This window comes from Malania oleifera, chromosome 2 (assembly GCF_029873635.1).
Source record: "Malania oleifera isolate guangnan ecotype guangnan chromosome 2, ASM2987363v1, whole genome shotgun sequence".
NCBI lineage: Eukaryota > Viridiplantae > Streptophyta > Magnoliopsida > Santalales > Ximeniaceae > Malania > Malania oleifera.
The window spans coordinates 13,389,070-13,408,392 of NC_080418.1; the positions used below are offsets into that span (position 1 = coordinate 13,389,070).

General features: G+C 34.9%; 1 protein-coding gene across 1 annotated transcript; it reads left to right on the forward strand.

The window, feature by feature from the left end:
- Nucleotides 1–1,269: 1,269 nt before the first annotated feature.
- On the forward strand, nucleotides 1,270–15,134 carry LOC131149488 (RHOMBOID-like protein 1). The gene is made up of 6 exons (XM_058099954.1): nucleotides 1,270–1,788; nucleotides 3,394–3,557; nucleotides 5,543–5,706; nucleotides 5,781–6,040; nucleotides 13,914–14,040; nucleotides 14,758–15,134. Exons 1-6 carry the CDS (start codon nucleotides 1,445–1,447, stop codon nucleotides 14,881–14,883), a joined length of 1,185 nt encoding a protein of 394 aa, XP_057955937.1. The 5' UTR covers nucleotides 1,270–1,444; the 3' UTR covers nucleotides 14,884–15,134.
- The last annotated feature ends 4,189 nt before the right edge of the window (nucleotides 15,135–19,323 follow it).

Sequence of the window (19,323 nt, forward strand, 5' to 3'; positions counted from 1 at the left end):
CCGCACTCTTAAATTTTTATCATATGTTTGGAAAGGTTTTGAATTTGAAATTGTATAGAATTTGGATAAAATTATGTGTAAATTTGTATTAATATTTATTCAAATTTATCCAAACCCAAATTCAAAATCTAAAATCAATGCTCCCCTACACCATTTTCATCTAAATAAAATATTTTTGATCCGCGTATCCACTTTATGAAATGATATTCCTATATGTGTATGAAGAATTAATGAGTGGTTAGTCCATTTATGAAGGCAATAGAAGTTTATACTTTTGTTATTCGATAGTAAGAAAGTTTGTTTAAATTACTTTCTTTGGCTACATTAACAATGTCATTTTTATTATTATTTTCATGAAAAAATAAATAATTACTTTTATTACAACATATTTTTTAGGACAATGTTGCGTGTCTCGGGATAAGCAAAACATAATCTCATAGTAATTAACTTGCTCACTTTACAATAAGCAATGCACATGCATTCGCCGACGAAGACAACCTTTGAATATAATACACAATAGTAAAAACGAACATATAAAGGTAAACTTTCATTTTAAACCATCACCTATCAACTAATAATCAAACAACAGCTAATATCAAGTCCAAACATTTTTTATTTTTTTCTCTTGTTGCAAATAACCACACATTGGCAAAAGCAAAGAAAAAAAATGAGGATAGAAAATAACAACCACAATGACTCAACAACTCCATAAAATTCCAGAGGAGCAAAACAAATCAATGCTAAATCCCCGACCACCCAAATAAAAAAAACCCTTATTTCACTAACCACCTTCAGTTCTTCTAAACGACTCAACAAAATTAAAAGTAACGGAAAACCTAAAATTCTTTTTTAAGAAAATTAAAAATAAAGAATGCACAACATAATACACATAGAGGTTAATGATAACAAATGAAACCCTTTCCAATTAAGCAGAAATAAATGCACAACAAAATTAAAACCAAGATATTGATTATACTTATTTATTTATTGAAAGTGGAAGTCAAGAATAGAAATTATGGTTGTGATCATATCTAGGACAATTGTATGTAATAAAAACAAATTTAAAAATTCTAAAAAGGAAAAGAATTTCTAAGTTTGGAGAATCAAGAAAGCCTGAAGGCCTCAACAGGCCTTTTATCTCCCTGTAATTTAAAAAAAAAAAAAAAAAAAAGGAAAGAAAGAAAAAAGGAGGAAAAATCTATTAAAAAAATGGAAAAGGCCAAAAGAAAAAGAAGAAGAAAGGAGCCAATCATTGTTGGACACGCGGCCCCGTAATCTCTACATTCCCCTCTTTCTCTCTCTCTCTTTCTAAATTTAGCGCCATTTCTACCTTCCCTCATTCAATTATGGCGTCTTTCATAATTACACAGCTCGCCCATCAAAAGCTCGATCTATGATCGGGCAATGGGGCTACTCGGCTGAGCTGTGATCACATTTGGCGGTCATGATGGGGACAGATTCTTCGGCGGACCTCCATATCAAGGTCCATCCACGGCAGGCCGACACCGCGATTCACCCAACGGGGTCGCCGTCTGCCGGCAGGAGGGCGCGACCGTCGCAGCTGCATTCGTCGCCGTCCTCCCGTTTGTTCACCGAGTTCGAACCTTTTAAGAAATGGTGCCCGTGGCTCGTGCCATCGTTCGTGGTGGCTAACATTGCGTTGTTTCTAGTTGCCATGTACATCAACAATTGTCCCAAGAACTCCGCCTCTTGTGTTGCTCGGTTCTTAGGGAGGTTCTCATTCCAGCCGCTGAAGGAGAATCCCCTTCTCGGGCCTTCTTCATCCACGTGGGTTTCTCTCTCTTGTCCTCTTGCGATTTTATATTTTGGTTCTCTGGCTGGTGCTTGGCGGACATTGTCGATATTGCCTGTGTGAATAATAAATTCTGCGGTTTTTTGCGGTTTCAATGCTTGTTTCGACTTGAATCAACTTTCGCGGCTTAAATTTGTACAGCAAATTTTCAATTGGTGGAGATTTTTTTGTGTTTGATTTAATGTTTATGTGAGAAAGTGCCTGGATTAAGAAAGATAGTCGTGTTTAGAGTTTATTTTACTGTATAATTTGCTTGATTGGCAATGTTCAATCCATCATTCTCTGTTCTCATTGTCTGACAGCAGGTGGGAGAATTCGCTTGGTTTAGAAATGTTGTTTTATGCAATTTGGGTCTACAGGGATTAAACTATGAATTTTCAAATTTTTTATGGCTATCTATCATATCTCAGTAGATTTTGTTGTTTTATTTTTTCCCTCAGCATATCACAAAATTTGAAGTGCTTGATTGAATTATTTAATTGCTGAGAGTTGATTTAATTTTTAAAATTTAAAATGCTTAGTTGATGTTGGCCATGAAAAAATGGCATTATTTTATTTTCATTTAGTTTTAAGTGGCGGTGGCGGAAGACTAGAAGTGCATCTAGATACGTACATCTCTCTTCAGTTCTGAAAGCATGAACATAAACTCTTAAATGTTGGAATTTAGATGCTTTGCTCAGATGCAAACTATGTTGCTTATTCTTATTATAATGCTTCTTTCAATCAATATATCTTTGCCTTGAGCCGCTGATCCACAGTCACACATTGTGAATATCATGGAGCCAAGATTTCCCTTGTTTCATATTATTTATGCAATGATGTTCTGGATTTATTTTGATAAACAAAGGAAATAAATTAAAATGACAAGGAAAAAAAAAAGGTACAAACAGAAGGATGAGGCAGCCTCCTATATTAGAAAAATAAACCAAAGTAAAAAAAATAAGAAACAATTAATAGGGCAAAGCTTGCCAGTCTATCTGCATATCAATAAGTGAAGCTCCTCTAAAGAAGGCATATGCAGAACACCAAATCGAAGCTAGAAAGGACTCCAAAGTGAAACTATTATTTTATACATATTTTTTCCAGATAATTTCACTTTCTTTGTCATTCCATGCAAACATAAATGTTTAGCTGCTTTATCTTTTCTGTACAGGGATTTTACCTCTATTATTGTTGTTGTTGTTTCTATTTGATTTTGCTTACAATGTCACGGTGTAGCTATTAAATATTTTTAAAAAAAATATATGTATATTCTTTGAACTGTTTAGGGAGCATAGCCTATTACATTTTAACATGAGGTTTAGAAGTGATGTCTTTTTGTGAGTTTCCATCTATTAGAAGGGTTTGCATTTGTGCAATAATTATAATTGAGCTCTTGAATGCAAAAAGTGTGCAACTCGTACAGACTACAGTATGCTTAAGGATGCATAGACTATATATATTCATGTGGAGCCCAATATATGAAGTGATATTCAATTTCATTTATTATGAAGTTCTTAACTGAGTATTCTTTGACAACTAATAGTAGCAGTTGAAAAACCTTTGATCACATCTGACCATTGTATGTTTCATTTCTTCAGATTGGAGAAAATGGGAGCTCTAGATGTTTCTGAAGTGATCAACAGACGCCAAGCCTGGCGCCTGGTCACTTGTATATGGTTACACGCTGGGGTTTTCCATGTCCTTGCTAATATGTTGAGTCTCCTATTTATAGGAATTCGTCTTGAGCAAGAATTTGGGTTCGGTATGCATTCTTTTCACCAATCACCACTTTATTCACCTTTGTTTACAAATCTTATCTATGAATTGTCATTGATATAAACATATGTTTAGCGGGAAGGGAGTTATTCATATGTAGATGTTCTAGATTTAAGATATTAAATGCTATACATGTTAGCTTATGCTTCATATGACAAAACATAATGTATATTTAGTTGATTCCATCTTCAATTTCTTATGCTAATATGAGTTGGAAGAAAAGTAGGATTTGACAAACGCGTCTGCCTTATTGAATTGAAACCTGACAACAGTGACATAAAATTGCATAGCATAGTGTGAGTTCTGTATGACAACCTGGTATTCAATCTTCCCTAACACTATTTAGAGAATTCATAGTCTCAAATTAGTGGAGCATTGTGTTAGTTATAACTTATTTTAGTTGGATTTTGACAGATTCTGTCCATGTAATGGTTGTAGGCAATAGTGAGATGAAAAGGAAAACATGGTCATCTGAAAAATAAGATTGGATTAACAATTAAAACATATCCTGAAAGAACTGCCGTCTTTGATGTTTATTTGATTGGAAGACACTTCCCCAATTCATGTCCTTTAACTGCATGAAAATGTAAAGATGCAGATACTTTTAATAATCAAACTCCATCAATGGTATGGGGATGGCATTGCCCTCATATAAAAGATTAATATGGTCAAATTTTAGCATCTTTGATTAAGCCACATTTTGAACAAAGGACTTATTTATGGGTTCAAACTATGAGTCCATAAACCTATATAGGATCCAAAATAGATATTAATTTATGGCTAATAGCCTAAAGTGATCACTTTGGCTTGAGTCGTTGGAAGAGTCGCAAAAGGAGCTTGAATGAGTCCCATTGCCAATTCTTAACACTGACAATAAAAATAATGGTGAGTAAAGTGGACTCTACATGTAGGTGGAAATATTCAAATGTTTTGAATGCGAAAGCAATAAGGCCCTTTTGGTCCATTCGGAACTTGGAAAAAAAAATATTGGGGAAAGGAAAGGGAAATAGGAAGGATTTCACTTTTTCATGTTTGGTTATCAAGGAAAGTGAGAAAGAAAATAAAAAATATAGCAAATTAATAAATAAATTTTTATTTTTACACATCCTTAATATTTAATTTTTCTTAATTTTTAATCACATTTGAATAAATTTTCATTTTTAATAGTATTTGACAAAACGAGAAAATATAATGAAAAATAAATTTCCTTATTTTCCCTTCCTTCCCTTTCCCCAAGTAAAATCCTTGATTCAAACTGGCCCTTTATGAAGGGAGAAATTATTTAAGTATTCTAAAACAAGAAACAAAAGAAAAAAAGGATAGAAATTATGCTTAAAGAGGGATAAAGAGTGTCAAAACAGGACGAAATATTGAAAAAGAAAGGATTCTTATGAAGAGAGAGAATTATTCGAAGACTTGATAGGGGCATTATTTAAGAGAAGGTAGGAGAATATATATGTAGCAGAATGGGAAAGGGTGTGAAATCTTCTACGCAGAAAGAAAGAAAAGCTGCATGAAAAAAATAGTGAATAAATAATTTGGAAAAATAAGGATTTCTACAAAGAAAAAGACAGAAATCCTAACTTCTTGCAGCAATGGATAATCCTAAGTAATTAGTAAAAGAAAGAACATTATATCAAGGAAGTTTTTTCCCCCTCAAAACATTTTCTTTGTAATTTGATTCTTTCATTGTGACATGCATTTTGAAATTAAAAGAAAGGCTCTTTCACTATTCATTCTCTTCTATTTATGTTCCATAATCTATTCATTTTATTTTATTTTCTTCTTTCTTTAATTGAAGGGTTTCTATGCAATTAATGGTCCCCATAACACATCAAACACAGGAAAATATACACCAACATTGTCTCTTGAATTATGTTTCAAGCTACGTTATTCTTTCTCCCCAATGAAAAGGAGGCTTACGTTCTGTGCTTTGGAACTTGATATTATTCTATTGTTGGCCCTTTGCAGTACGTATTGGGTTGCTATATGTCATATCTGGTTTTGGTGGGAGTTTGTTATCAGCCCTTTTTATCCAATCAACCATCTCCGTTGGTGCTTCTGGTGCTCTCTTTGGTTTACTTGGAAGCATGCTTTCAGAGCTCATCACAAATTGGACAATATATTCAAATAAGGTATCTGATTCTTTGGAGTTAGTTTTTTTTCTTACAAGACCCATTTATCTTACAATTTAAAACTTTACGTTCAGTTTGCAGCGTTGTTGACTCTTGTTTTCATCATCGCAATCAATCTAGCATTGGGAATACTTCCACATGTAGACAACTTTGCGCATATTGGGGGTTTTCTTTCTGGCTTTCTTCTGGGGTTTGTTTTTTTTATGCGTCCCCAATTTGGATGGGTTAGCCAAAGGAATGCTCCTCCTGGATATGTTCCAACTTCGACTAAACCAAAACACAAGATGTATCAGTATGTGTTGTTGGTTATATCATTGATTCTTTTAATTGTTGGGTAAGTTCCGCAAATTCAACTTAGCAGAAAATTTTGAATCGTTTTTTTCTTTTCTTTTACTGTTAAAACTTAAAGCATCTTTGACACATTTGGTTATTATCAGGTTTAATGCTGGAACTCTTGGCTATTATAGTGGTGTTTTGACTTTAATACAAGCTCTTAAAAGAAAGCTGCTTATGCCCCTTATCATTTAAAGTCATTAAGACACAATTACACTACTATGTTCTTGCAAATGTCTTTTTATTTAGTAGACATACGCATGGTATTAACAATTGTTCCATAAATTTATCTTCTCAAATGAATAAATTCTATATGGAAGTGAAGTTTGGAACGTTGTGTCTATGTTCATGGTCTTAAATTTCCACTTTCCACCACCCTCATAATTAAAATGGCAGTCAATTCCCATTCTACAAAATTCCCGTTGAAATTTGCATAAATGACCCGAACTTTATTGAAATCTCAAAATTTGAGTGAAATTTGTCAAATTTAAGATTAAAACCCAAATTGAAAATTTTCTCTCTTTTAATTTATCTTTTTTTTTTCTTATTGAAACTAAAGATATTACAAGAAGGACATGAATAGCTTTTAGAATTTTGAAATTATATGAAAATTTAAACTTAGATATTTGCTACAACTTTTTGTTTGACCATTTGTTTCTAATTTAACTATATTTGTATGATAAATAATATTTAACTAATTTATGAATTTCATTTATATGAATTGAGTATATTCAATATCATTGTTATATTACAGTAATTGCATCTTATACACCACATACCTGTCATTGATGTATTTCATTTATAATATATTGGTTCTAAATATTGCATTATTATGTTTACTAATAGTTTCTAAAGTTTCATAAAAAGAATTCCATGTTTTACTACATTATCTATCATTTTTTAGAATTGAAATAAAAAATTGACAAAGATATCGAAGTTTCCATCAAAATTTCCATACTTATGAAGCAGCAAAATTTTAGTTGAAATTGAAATTTTTAAGACCTTCTCTACATTGGACATTTGAGTCTTAAGCTATCGCAAATTTCTCATGGAACCAAAATTGCTAAAATTTAGCTTCATGTTGATCTTTAGAAACTTGCTCGCATGAGCTTATTAGTACCTTATTCTTCAATAGTCACTTTTCCCCCCAATTAAATCATATTGCTGCTGCTAAGGGGAGCCTAGAAGAGGGTTGGCTAGGGTTTATACATTATTTAAGTAGGAAAAAATATGACAATGTAAATTTATATGTATTTTGAAGGTAGGGCTACGTATGACAACTAACCCAGCCTGAAATTTTGGTGAGTGCTTGATTCTCCATTCCTAATTTGTGTATTAGCAATCTAAGATGTTCATCTTTTGAAAGAAGAAAAGATTGGGAAAAAAAATATATTTCTTTCATTATTTTGTTCTTACGTACAATCCAATATATAATACAATAACCTATTCTAATCAAGGAAACAATTTCCTATTAAATGATATCAAATCCCCCATAATTACTTACTTTCCTAATTTGTATTTTATTTACAAAGATATTCTGGGTTGACATTTTAACACTCCCCCTCAAGTTGGATCATAAATATTAATCATCTCCAACTTGTTAATAAGATCATCAAAACTCTGTCGTCCCAAGCCTTTAGTGAGGATATCTGCAGTTTGTTCCTTGGTTGGTACATAAGTCATACATATAATTCCTTCTTCAATTTTTTCTTTGATGAAGTGTCTATCTACCTCCACATGTTTAGTCCTGTCATGTTGGACTGGATTAAGAGAGATGCTAATAGCTGTCTTATTGTCACTGTAGAGTTTGATAGGAAGGTTCACCGGTACCCGTAATTCCTCCAATAGTTTTCGTAACCACAATCCTTCACAAATCCCTTGAGCGATTGCCTTGAATTCAGCTTCAGCACTACTACGAGCCACCACATTTTGTTTTTTGCTTCTCCAAGTCACGAGATTGCCCCAGACGAATGTACAATATCCTGTGGTAGACCTTCTATCTTCCACTGATCCTACCCAATCTGCATCTGTAAAGATCTCTATTTCCTTGCTTTCACATTTCTTAAAGAAGAGTCCTCTTCCTGGGGATCCCTTAAGGTATCTAAGGATCTTGTATACGGCATCGAAGTGAACTTCCTTTGGTGAATGCATGTGTTGACTTACTACACTAACTGCAAATGCAATATCTGGTCTAGTATGTGATAGGTAGATCAGTTTTCCAACCAATCTCTGATACCTTTCCTTTTCTTCTGGTTTTCCACAATCTTCAACCCTCTTTACTGTTTCTATCAAGGTTTCGCTGGGTTTGCACCCTAACATGCCAGTTTCAACTAGGAGGTTAGTAACATACTTTCGCTGAGAAACACTAATCCCCTTTTTTGTTCTTGCCACTTCCATGCCCAAGAAGTACCGCATCTGTCCCAAGTCTTTAACTTCAAATTCAGTAGCCAGAACCTTCTTTAATCTCTCCATTTCTACAGTATCATCACCAGTAAGGATTATATCATCAACATACACTATTAGAATTGTTTTCTTACTTCCTTCAGACTGTTGGAAGAATAGTGTATGGTCTGATTGCCCTTGTCGATACCCTTGATTCTTTAGTACCTTTGCGAATCTGTCGAACCACGCTCTTGGAGATTGTTTGAGGCCATATAACGATTTCTTTAGTTTACACACTCTGTTTTCCTCACCTGTTCTACTGAATCCTGGTAGTATAGTCATGTAAACTTCCTCTTCTAATTCTCCATTTAAGAAAGCATTTTTAATATCAAGTTGTTGTAGTGGTCAATCTAAATTGGCTGCCAGGGACAAGAGAACCCGAACTGTATTTAAGTTTGCCATTGGTGCAAATGTCTCAGTATAGTCAATGCCGTAGGTCTGTGTAAAGCCTTTTGCAACAAGTCTGGCTTTATATCTTTTAACTATTCCATCAGATTTACATTTCACTATGAAAACCCATTTACAACCTACTGGCTTCTTCCTTTTCGGTAGATTTGTCAACTTCCAAGTTCCATTTTTTTCTAGGGCTCGCATTTCTTCCAAGACTGCCTCTTTCCATTCTGGTATTTCTAGAGCTTCCTGAATGTTTTTTGGTACTTTCATCCTGTCCAGATTAGAGACAAATGCACGATATCCTGTAGACAAGCTTTTATAAGACATGTATTTCGACCAAGGATATTGAGTACATGACCTGATTTGTTTTCTGATTGCAATAGGTAGATTGATATCATCAGGTGCAGAATTGTCAGAGGAAGACTCAATTACCAGATCATGATTATTCGGAGCCATCATCGGGTCCAACGCTCTTGGTGCCTCAGGTATGAGGTTCTCCTTCTCCTTTGTTTTCGGCTTTCTTGAGTAAACCAGTATGTCTGCATTATTTTGTTCTCCTGCATCTCCCCCTAAGGGTAAGTGTTCAGTTGTGTTTGGCAGATCGGGAAGTACTATAATGGAAGACTCAATAGACGGGTTAGGGAATGAAGTAACTGGAGTAACCACAAATTTAATAGTAAAAGGATCAAAGAACCGATCTTCACTCCTCCATTTCTCCCCTTGAAGAGAGGGCTTTGAGAAATAAGGAGTGGTTTTAAAAAAGGTGACATCAAGACTAACGAACAGTCGTTTTGAGACCGGGTCATAGCATTTGTAGCCTTTTTGGGTAGGTGAATAACCAATGAAAACACATTTAATGGCACGAGGATCCAATTTATCGCGATGCTGTGCATGGACATGAACAAACGCAGTACAGCCAAAAATTTTCAGTGGGAGACTAGAAGGGAGTCGAGAGGTAGGAAAGTTTTCCTGAAATTTCTGCAGAAGAGTGACAAATGAGAGTGCTCGACTTGGCATTCGATTAATGAGATGTGTAACCGTTAAGATGGCATCGCCCCAAAAATAATGTTTCATGTCGGTAGTAAACATTAAAGCCCGGGCAACTTCAAGTATATGTCTATTTTTTCGTTCGGCAACCCCATTTTGTTGACGGGGATCCACACAAGAACTTTGATGAACAATATCATGATCTTGAAGATAAGTTCCCAGGATGGTATTGAAATATTCCGTACCATTATCAGTACGTAGGATCTGAACATGAGTCTGGAATTGTGTATGAATCATGGTATGAAAATTGATAAAAATGGAGCGGACTTCAATTTTGTCTTTCAGTAAGTAGACCCAACAAAGACGAGTATGGTCATCGATAAAGGTCACAAACCATTTTGTATTGGTGCGATTTAGGGAACGTGAGGGACCCCATACATCACTGTGAAACATAGCAAATGGGCGAGATGGTTTGTATGTGGATGACGGAAAAGAAGTACGACGATGTTTAGCAAGCTCACACACTTCACATTGAAACTCAGAAGCCATTTTATTTGAACAAAGAGAAGGAAACAAACGTTTTAAATTTTGAAAATTGGGATGACCCATCCGTGAATGCCATAACAAAAGTTCACTATTTTTAGAAGTAGATGCAGAATCACAAATTGCTATTACATAATTCACTCAAACTTGCCTCCTCAAAGTAGTAGAGTCCCTCATACGCTTTAGCAGTGCCAATCGTCTTCCCCGATGATAAGTCCTGAAAAACACAATGGGAGGAAACAAATTTAGCAGAATAATTCGAGTCTTTTGTTAACTGACTGATAGATAACAGATTGCAAGATAACTTGGGGACATGTAAGACTGATTGAAAGTTAAGGAATCAGATATGCGAATACTTCCTTTTCTAGCAACTGGTGAGAGAGATCCATCTGCAATTTTTACCTTCAAATTCCTGGCATATGGGGAGTAGGATGAAAAATATTGATACGACCCAGTCATATGATCGAATGCGCCCGAATCAATTATCCAAGGGCATTTGTAACAAGATGTGGTTTTTAAAGCTAACAGATGGTTACCTCAATGAGCCAGAGAACCAGAGGAGGACTGACCCGATGTTTGCATTGATGAAAACATCTTATATAACTGATCCAACTGTTCAGGACTGAAGACACTACCGGATGGGGTATCATTGTTCTCTCCTTGTGATCTTTCAGTTGACCCGCCAGTGTTGGCCTGGTACCCACGATTTTTGTGGTATTGTCTCGGTTTCCAGTCTGCCGGTTTTCCATGAATCTCCCAGCAGGTATTTTTTGAATGACCTGTTTTTCGACAATGTTCACACCATATTTTTCCTCTTTGTGGCCGTTGACTAGGTCCTCCTGGGCCTCTTAATGCAAGAGCTGAGGCGTCTGGCCCAGCGTGCGGCCCATCTAATTTTTGGGCGGATCCATGTACAGCCGGGTCCAGCCCAGCGGATTCATTTTGGGGTCGCAACATTACCCGTCTCCTATTCTCCTCCCGCCTGACCTCTGCGAAGACTTCTTGGGTTAAAGGGAAAGGTCGCCGACCAAGGATCCGTCCTCTCACGTCGTCGAGCTCTCGATTCAGGCCGGCAAGAAACTCGAAGACGCTCTCGTTTTCGAGCCTCCTTCGGTATCGCATGCTATCGCCGGAGCACTCCCACTCTTCGTCGATGTTCAAATCGAGCTCTTGCCATAGATGACTCATCTCCATGAAATACTCGGTAACCCCTCTCTCGCCTTGCCTCATCTGCCACAATCGGGTCTTGATGTCGAAGATTTGAGAGTAACTTTTGCCATCGGAGTACGTCTCACGTACACCTTCCCAAACCTCCTTTGCTGTCGGCAAAAACAAATAAATTTTTCCGATTGATGGTTGCATTGAATTGACGAGCCAAGCCGTGACCATGGAATTTTCGGACCTCCATCTTTGCAAGGCTATGGCGTTGGAAGGATCTGGTTTCCTTCGCTCACCGGTAAGGTAACCAAGCTTTCCTTTTCCCTCAATCACCAGTTTCATGGACTAAGCCCATTCACGGAAATTTTTTCCGTTTAATTTTTCCAATGAGAGTTGAAAAACTGTGTTATCATTCGTACTCCCACCGGACGTAACCTCTGAATCGCCGGTGATGTTTGCAGAGGAGGTAGAGTCTCTGCTGTCAGCCATTGTTTAGCTGGGTTTAAGAAACCCTAGCTCTGATACCATGAAAGAAGAAAAGATTGGAAAAAAAAATATATTTCTTTCATTATTTTGTTCTTACGTACAATCCAATATATAATACAATAACCTATTCTAATCAAGGAAACAATTTCCTATCAAATGATATCAAATCCCCCATAATTACTTACTTTCCTAATTTGTATTTTATTTACAAAGATATTCTGGGTTGACATTTTAACATCTTTCTTAAGGATATATAAGATAGACCAATCAAAGAGGGCTTCACGAAGCTCTTGATATCACATGATGCTGGAGCCATTGCTGCTTTTTTTTTTTTAATCCTGTGCATGTTGATCAAACTTTCAATCCACGTGATATAATGTTCACATGATTTTCCTAATTTTGTCCAAAGGGTCTTTTCATTTTTCTTTCTTATTAATCATCTGTTTTCAGTTTTCCACATTGTTAAAAAGCCCCTTATACCTGTTTAGGAATATGTGATACTTCAAGTGCAGTCTGGTTAAAGCTTGGCCCCACAATATTTTGTAGTCCCTGTAAATGACAAGAGAAAGTTGCTAACTTCAAAGCATTAAGCCAACTTCCTGTTTGCTTAGTTCTATTATGTGCAAGTTATTGGTAGAGGATAGCATGTTAGTTTGGTGCTTATCAATACAATTAAATTACGTTAAAAAGGACTATGACCCCATATTTTTTCACAGAAAATTAATTGCAGATGTCTAGCTTTTTTTTTGTTTTTTTGCATCCTGCATACATCATAATGATAAAATATTGTTGGCAGGATACAAGGGTGCTTGGTATGAGATGCATAAGATCTGTTTCATCAGCTTACTAGTCACAACTCATGTCCCATGTTGGTAGTGTAATGGGAAGATTTTGGGCACATAAGGTCTAAAGACCCAAAATAAAAACTCCAACTAGCTCTCTTTTGGTGAGGGCTTGTGGTGTTACCCTACTATTTTGAGCTGCAACATTGAAAAACCTTGTAAACAGACAACAAATGGACGAACAAGAACAAGCCTAAATCCCACTTAGTAACGTTGGTTATATGAATCCCTTTCCACCATTCTGCTAGGCAAATGACTAAAGATCCTAAAATAGGGATCCCACAAAATGTTTATGTCGCTTGGTGGATACCTTAGCAACTGCAGCAAAGTTAAAATTCAAATCCAAACACCAAACAGATTCAAACTCAAACACCAAACTAGTGTAGAGGCTCCTTGTCTAGGCGTTACATTCAAACATACATCTGACAGTTCAAGTCATAGAAGCAATCTTTCTCAATATAAAGATAAGGCTATGTACATCATGTCCTTCCAAGACACTTGATGTGACATGGGAGCCTTTTCTAATGGGTGTTTGCATTTTTTAGGGGCAAGCTTTGACCCAATGGTAAGGGTGTTTATACCCAAACCTAAAGGTCACATGTTCAGGTCACAAAATAGCCTTTCTAAATGCGGAGGTAAGGCTGTGAACATCTTGCCCTCCCTTGGAAAACTTTGCAACTTACAAAAATTTAGAATTTGTTTTCAGCAGTTTGAATTTTGTTGAGCTACCAATGGAATTTCGCTAGAGGCTTTTACAGTCATTTCTTGGATCTAAAACTTTGTGACTTGTAAGTGTAAACAAAGCAATGTCTTTGCTTTATAGCTGACTTGATGGGGAAAAATGTCTTCAACCCTAGATGGCTGGGAATCATTTTGAATGAACAATGTGCAATGGTTTGTTTTACCACTGATGAATCAATGTGGCTACTACTACTGCTAGTGGTAAAAACTTATCTACCACCTAAATGCTTTTGATTATCAAATCCAGGGTCTTTCTGATCCAAAGTTACATAACTTTGACAGATTTACCATTGGTCTGATTATGCTCCTCCAAGGGGTCAATGCAAATGATCACTGCTCCTGGTGCCATTATTTAAGCTGTGTCCCTACGTCGCTATGGAATTGCCAGCCACATAATTTGTATTGTCAGGTAACATAACCTATCTTTCTTCCGTTTTGCATGTGTTTGGTCCTTTATGACACCTGCTAGATATGCTGGATGAAAATGCATTCTGTATTTTTAATTTAAGTCATGAATCCAAGATAATTTTTGCTGCATGCAGACCATGAAAAAAGAAATGTGACTTTTGCATTTCATATTGGATTACTTAGGAGAGACTTTTATATATAGCATCAATATTCTTGTGCCCCAACCCAACACTGAGCGAACTAACTACGACACAAATGAAAGCTTTAGGGCCTGTTGAACGTGGAAAATTTTAGGGAAAGGAAAGGAAATTGGAATGAATCCATTTTTTCATGTTTGGTTCTCAAGGACAATGAGAAAGAAGATAAATATATAACCAATCAATGAATAAAAAATTAATTTTACACATCATTGACATTTCTTAACTTTAATCATATAAGAACAGAATTTTATTTTTAATATAGTATCTTGATATGGAGAAAGAATACAATGGAAAACAAGTGCCCTTATTTTGCTTTTCTTTTGTCAAACAAATCCTTGATCCAAACGGGGTCTTAAGGTGCCTCAATCTGGGGGCATAAAACGTGAGGTAGCCAATTGAAACACAAATTTTCTGCATAGTTACGACCTCTGTAAGAAACAAAAAGATCAATAGTTTGTTCCTCCAATTTCCTTTTATAGTGTTATGTTGAATGCATCTTCTTCGCAATGATATTGCAGACTAGCCAAACTGTGAATCAGCTGAACTTGACTTGCCTAAGCAATGGGAAAAGCAGCAGTTATATGATGGCAAACAACGGCAGTTCCCAGATTCAGCAGTTGTGTGCCCAGCTTTGCAGCTCATGAACAAGCATATCCATATCCATGGGAGATGATAGAAGCTTGCATGAGCCTTGAGCTGTGAAATCGAACAACTGATCGGTAGTACTGTATATGAATCATATGTGCTTGTGTAAAGAACAGCTTTCAGTATCCATTAAGCAGTTCTCAATCACCATTTTTTTATTGCTACTTTTTCCCATTAAATTTGAAATTTATACTTATTATTTCAGTAGCTTAAATGGTATTTCATACAAGGCATCCGTAGTTGGGAGAAATGATTCACTAGCTGAGTTGATCTGTATCTTTTCTTTTCTTTCCCCTTGCTTGGGTTCTCAATTGTGCAAATGGTGGTTGCATTTGGCTGATCTTATTGCCATGACCAAACCATGCATCCCTATGGGAAGGCAGTGTTAAATTTGGTACAATTCAATGCGAATTTTTTTTTTTCTTTTCGCTAGCTCTAATTTAGCTAGGTTGCAGAATGAGAACATAAGTGGAAACAAAAGTTGCATAGTCTTCTATATTTTAATGCTGTCGTTCTTTCCAACTCTTGTACTAAAAAAGAATTAGTGCCTTCGCACCCATGCGCCATTCTTACAAAGTTGTTCACTATTTTCAATTCAAGCTCATGCCCATGTGAAATAGCAATTCAATTCAAGTTAAAAATCCAATTCGAATGTTCTCGATTGCATTTTTGTAGTAGGAATTGGTGAGAATGAAGCAGATATCAACTAAGCAAGTATATTAATTCTGTGAGAGCTCATATTACATTTATTATTTATTTGTTTAATTGTAAGCAATTGTTTGTTCTTACAGTTTTTAAATTTTTAATTCAGAATTACTAGAATTTAGTATTGAGGTTTTGGAACCCAATATTTGAATGCATAATTACTCTATATTATTTATGTCTACAAAAACAATATCTTTGTTTTGGTCATTTCAATTCAACTTTTTGTTGACAAGATCAACCTTTTTTTTTTCTTTTTAACTTCTTTTTTCATTACAGGGTAAAATAATTTTTATAACAGTCTAAATTAGTTCCTTCTTGAAAATTTACTTGCATTAAGCACAAAGACTAAACATAATAATTAAGATTAAAAAAAAAGGCATTAATCCCATCACATTACATATCATGGTAAATAATTTACTTAGAAAATGGTTTTCTAAGCTTGCTAATTTTAATCATCTTATTAACTAATTAGATTTAAGGTAGTATTTGATAAAATTAAGTGCTAAGTACTTAATACTAAATTCAAATATCATTTTGTGACAATTCTAAATTGAACTTAAACTAGATATTGAATTTAAAATATAATTTATTTAAACTTTTTTATATTAAATATCTAAATATGGGTTGTCTTTCAATGTTAATGTTCTCAATGCAAAGAGCATAAATATTTGAAATTACTAAACAATTATATAAGCTAAAATTTGTATGTCTATATAAATAACATTTTCTTTTCATGTATTTAATTAATATTTAAAATTAATATAATTTATTGTTATACAAAAGAAAATTTATTATTTTAATTTAATCACTTGGGTATTGAGTTTTTTTTTTTTTTTCATTTTCATTTTTATAAGGAATAAAATTTGAAAAACAAGATTTTGAATCTAAATTAGACATGTTTTTACGTATAAATTTTATTAGAAGATTTTTATAAAAAAAATCAGAATTATCACCATATGCTATAATGTTTAATTGGTCAATTAAATTAGTGAATCAGTTCAAATATAATCTCTATTAGAGATTATTCGGATCAAACAAATACCCCTTAAAAGTGTTATATATGACAATAAGATTTTTTAAATGTTATCGCAAAAAAAAAAAAAAAAAATCAAAACTAGTATTAGTAGGTTTCCTATCAAAACCTTCTTCTTCTTCTTTTTTTCATGGCTCTTACTTCCTTGTCTAGTTTGTATTCTGAGGCAGAAAACGGTTCAATGACTCCTACTCGATCCTGTTGATTCCACCCATCTCATTGTTGGGAGCATGGTTGAACATTATCTGTATACGTGAATAGTAACATATATGTAAACAGTAACAAATTCAGCTTATTCTATACCCAATTCAAGATCGAATTGATATAAAAAAAAAAGGCGATGAAAAACAAACCATACAAATACAACACTGAGAATTTTACGTGGAAAACTCTCCAATTTGGAGAGAAAAACCATGGAGCAACTAGAAGCAATTCACTAATTCAAATTAGGAGAATACAACAATACAAAAGAACTCTCAAATTCTCTCTCCACACTCAAATACAAAATTGGTTAAGAAGCCTTCAAAATACAAGGAATTCTAAGTTTTTGGGAATGATTGAAATGAGATGGGATGAACCTTTTTATAATCAAAATATGAGTATTGTAGTAGTACTATGCAGTACTGTAGTACCACTGTGCGATACTATAGTAGTACTGTGCAAAACTGTAGTAATAATAACTGTCACCCCCTTTTGACCAAATTTACACCATCTACCACCTTCTTCAATCTTCTCTTCTCTTTTCCTTATTATTCTTTTGTTGTAGGGCCCACAAATTGGTAGTGGACTCTACTTACCTCACAAATCTCTCCCTCACAGCCAATTTGGGGATGTTTCTAATCTTTAAGATTTCCTTTAAAAAATTATAACTTCTGTGTTTCTCCCCCTCAAGCTCAAGCCTCTTGCTGCTCTTCATTTTTTTTCAAACATTTACAATATTGGCTAAGTTCAATGGTTGAACATGGTTCCATTTACTACCTTGGTCAATATATTGGTGGGATTCTCCTTCATGTCTATTTTCTGGAGTTGAAAATGTCCATTATTCATTATATCATAAAGAAAGTGATACCTAACATCAGTGTGCTTAGTTCTAGCATGATATACCTGATGTTTTGCTAAATAGATAGCACTTTGATTATCACAATACACCATCACCTTTTCTTGGTGAATTCCCAATTCTACAATCAAACCATGAATCCAAACAATTTTTTTATAGCATTTCCAGCTGCCATATATTATGCTTCTATAGTAGATAATGCAACTGTGAGTTGCAAAGTAGACCTCCAGCTGACTGGTCCCTTTGCCAAAGTAAACAAATATCTTGTAGTAGATATTTTATTATCCAGATCACCTGCATATATAATCTAAATCTACATATCCCACAAGAAAGTTATCTAAACTACGAGGATCTTTTTTCAAATTTCAAACCAATATTCATGGTACCTTTAAGATACCTCAAAACCCACTTAACTGCTTCCCAATGCTTTTTACCCGAATTATGCATATATCTACTAATTTCACCAATAGTTTGAGAAATATCTGGTCTAGTACATGCTATCAAATATATGAGACTTCCGACCAAACTAGCATATGGTATTCGTTCCATATCTCTTCTTTTTTTTTTTTTTTTTTCTTTTTTTATCAGTGCTTGGAGACAATTTTGCACTAGATTTAAAATGGAGAGCTAGAGGAGCACTTACTGCTTTTGTATTTTCTTTCATGCCAAATTGTTGTAGCACCTTCTTCAAATATTGCTTTTGGGTTATGCACACTATCGCGACGTCCCGGAGCGCGTGTGCTCCGGGGAGCGAACATAAAAATGTATTTTATAATTTTCGGGGAAAACAAGGAATGTCGGAGTCGCCACTAACCTTTTAGTGTGGTCAGAACACATGATTACTACTCCATTAGGGGCAGAATGAGTCTACGTCACCAGAGCTGGGGTCGGGAGTTCGGTTACACGAGGGGAATGTACGAGCACCCCCTGCGCGCCAGTTCTTACGAACGGTACCTAATTAATTCAGAATTATCTCTAAGTTAATATAATAAGTCTTTCAAATTACCCCTCTATTAGTGAATTTACAAATATACATGCAGTATAAATAAATAAATAAATAATATAAAAATATATGTACTATATATATATATTTACATATTCCCTCAGAACTGAAGGTAAGTGAAGCTCGAAGGCTCATACCCCGCATTAAAATCATAGGGATAAAAATCAAGGAAATACTTAAGAAAGTACACTCCAAATTTTGGAAACCTTATAGGATTTTTTTTATTTTTATAAGAAAATACAAATATGGGAGGTTTTAATATATGGTAATAGGGTAATAAGCAACACATACCTACTAAAAAATTATGAATGTCAAACAAAGTAACAAGATACCATAATACTATAAATCTAACTGAAATTAGAATACTACTGAGAAACCCAAGATGGGTTATATATATATGAAGAGCTAGAAGAAGAAGAAGAAGAAGAAGAAGAAGGGGGTTTTGGAAGGTAGCAAATGGTATTGAGAAACAAGATGAAGAAGAAGAATAAGAAGAAGAAGGGGGGTTTTGGAAGGTAGCGCAAATGGTATTGAGAAACAAGATGCCAAGGAAGAAGGGAGATGGGAAGAGGATATTCCTGCGGCCGGCACCCCCAGATGTATTGGGATATTCTAGATATTTCTGATATAGGAATAGGACA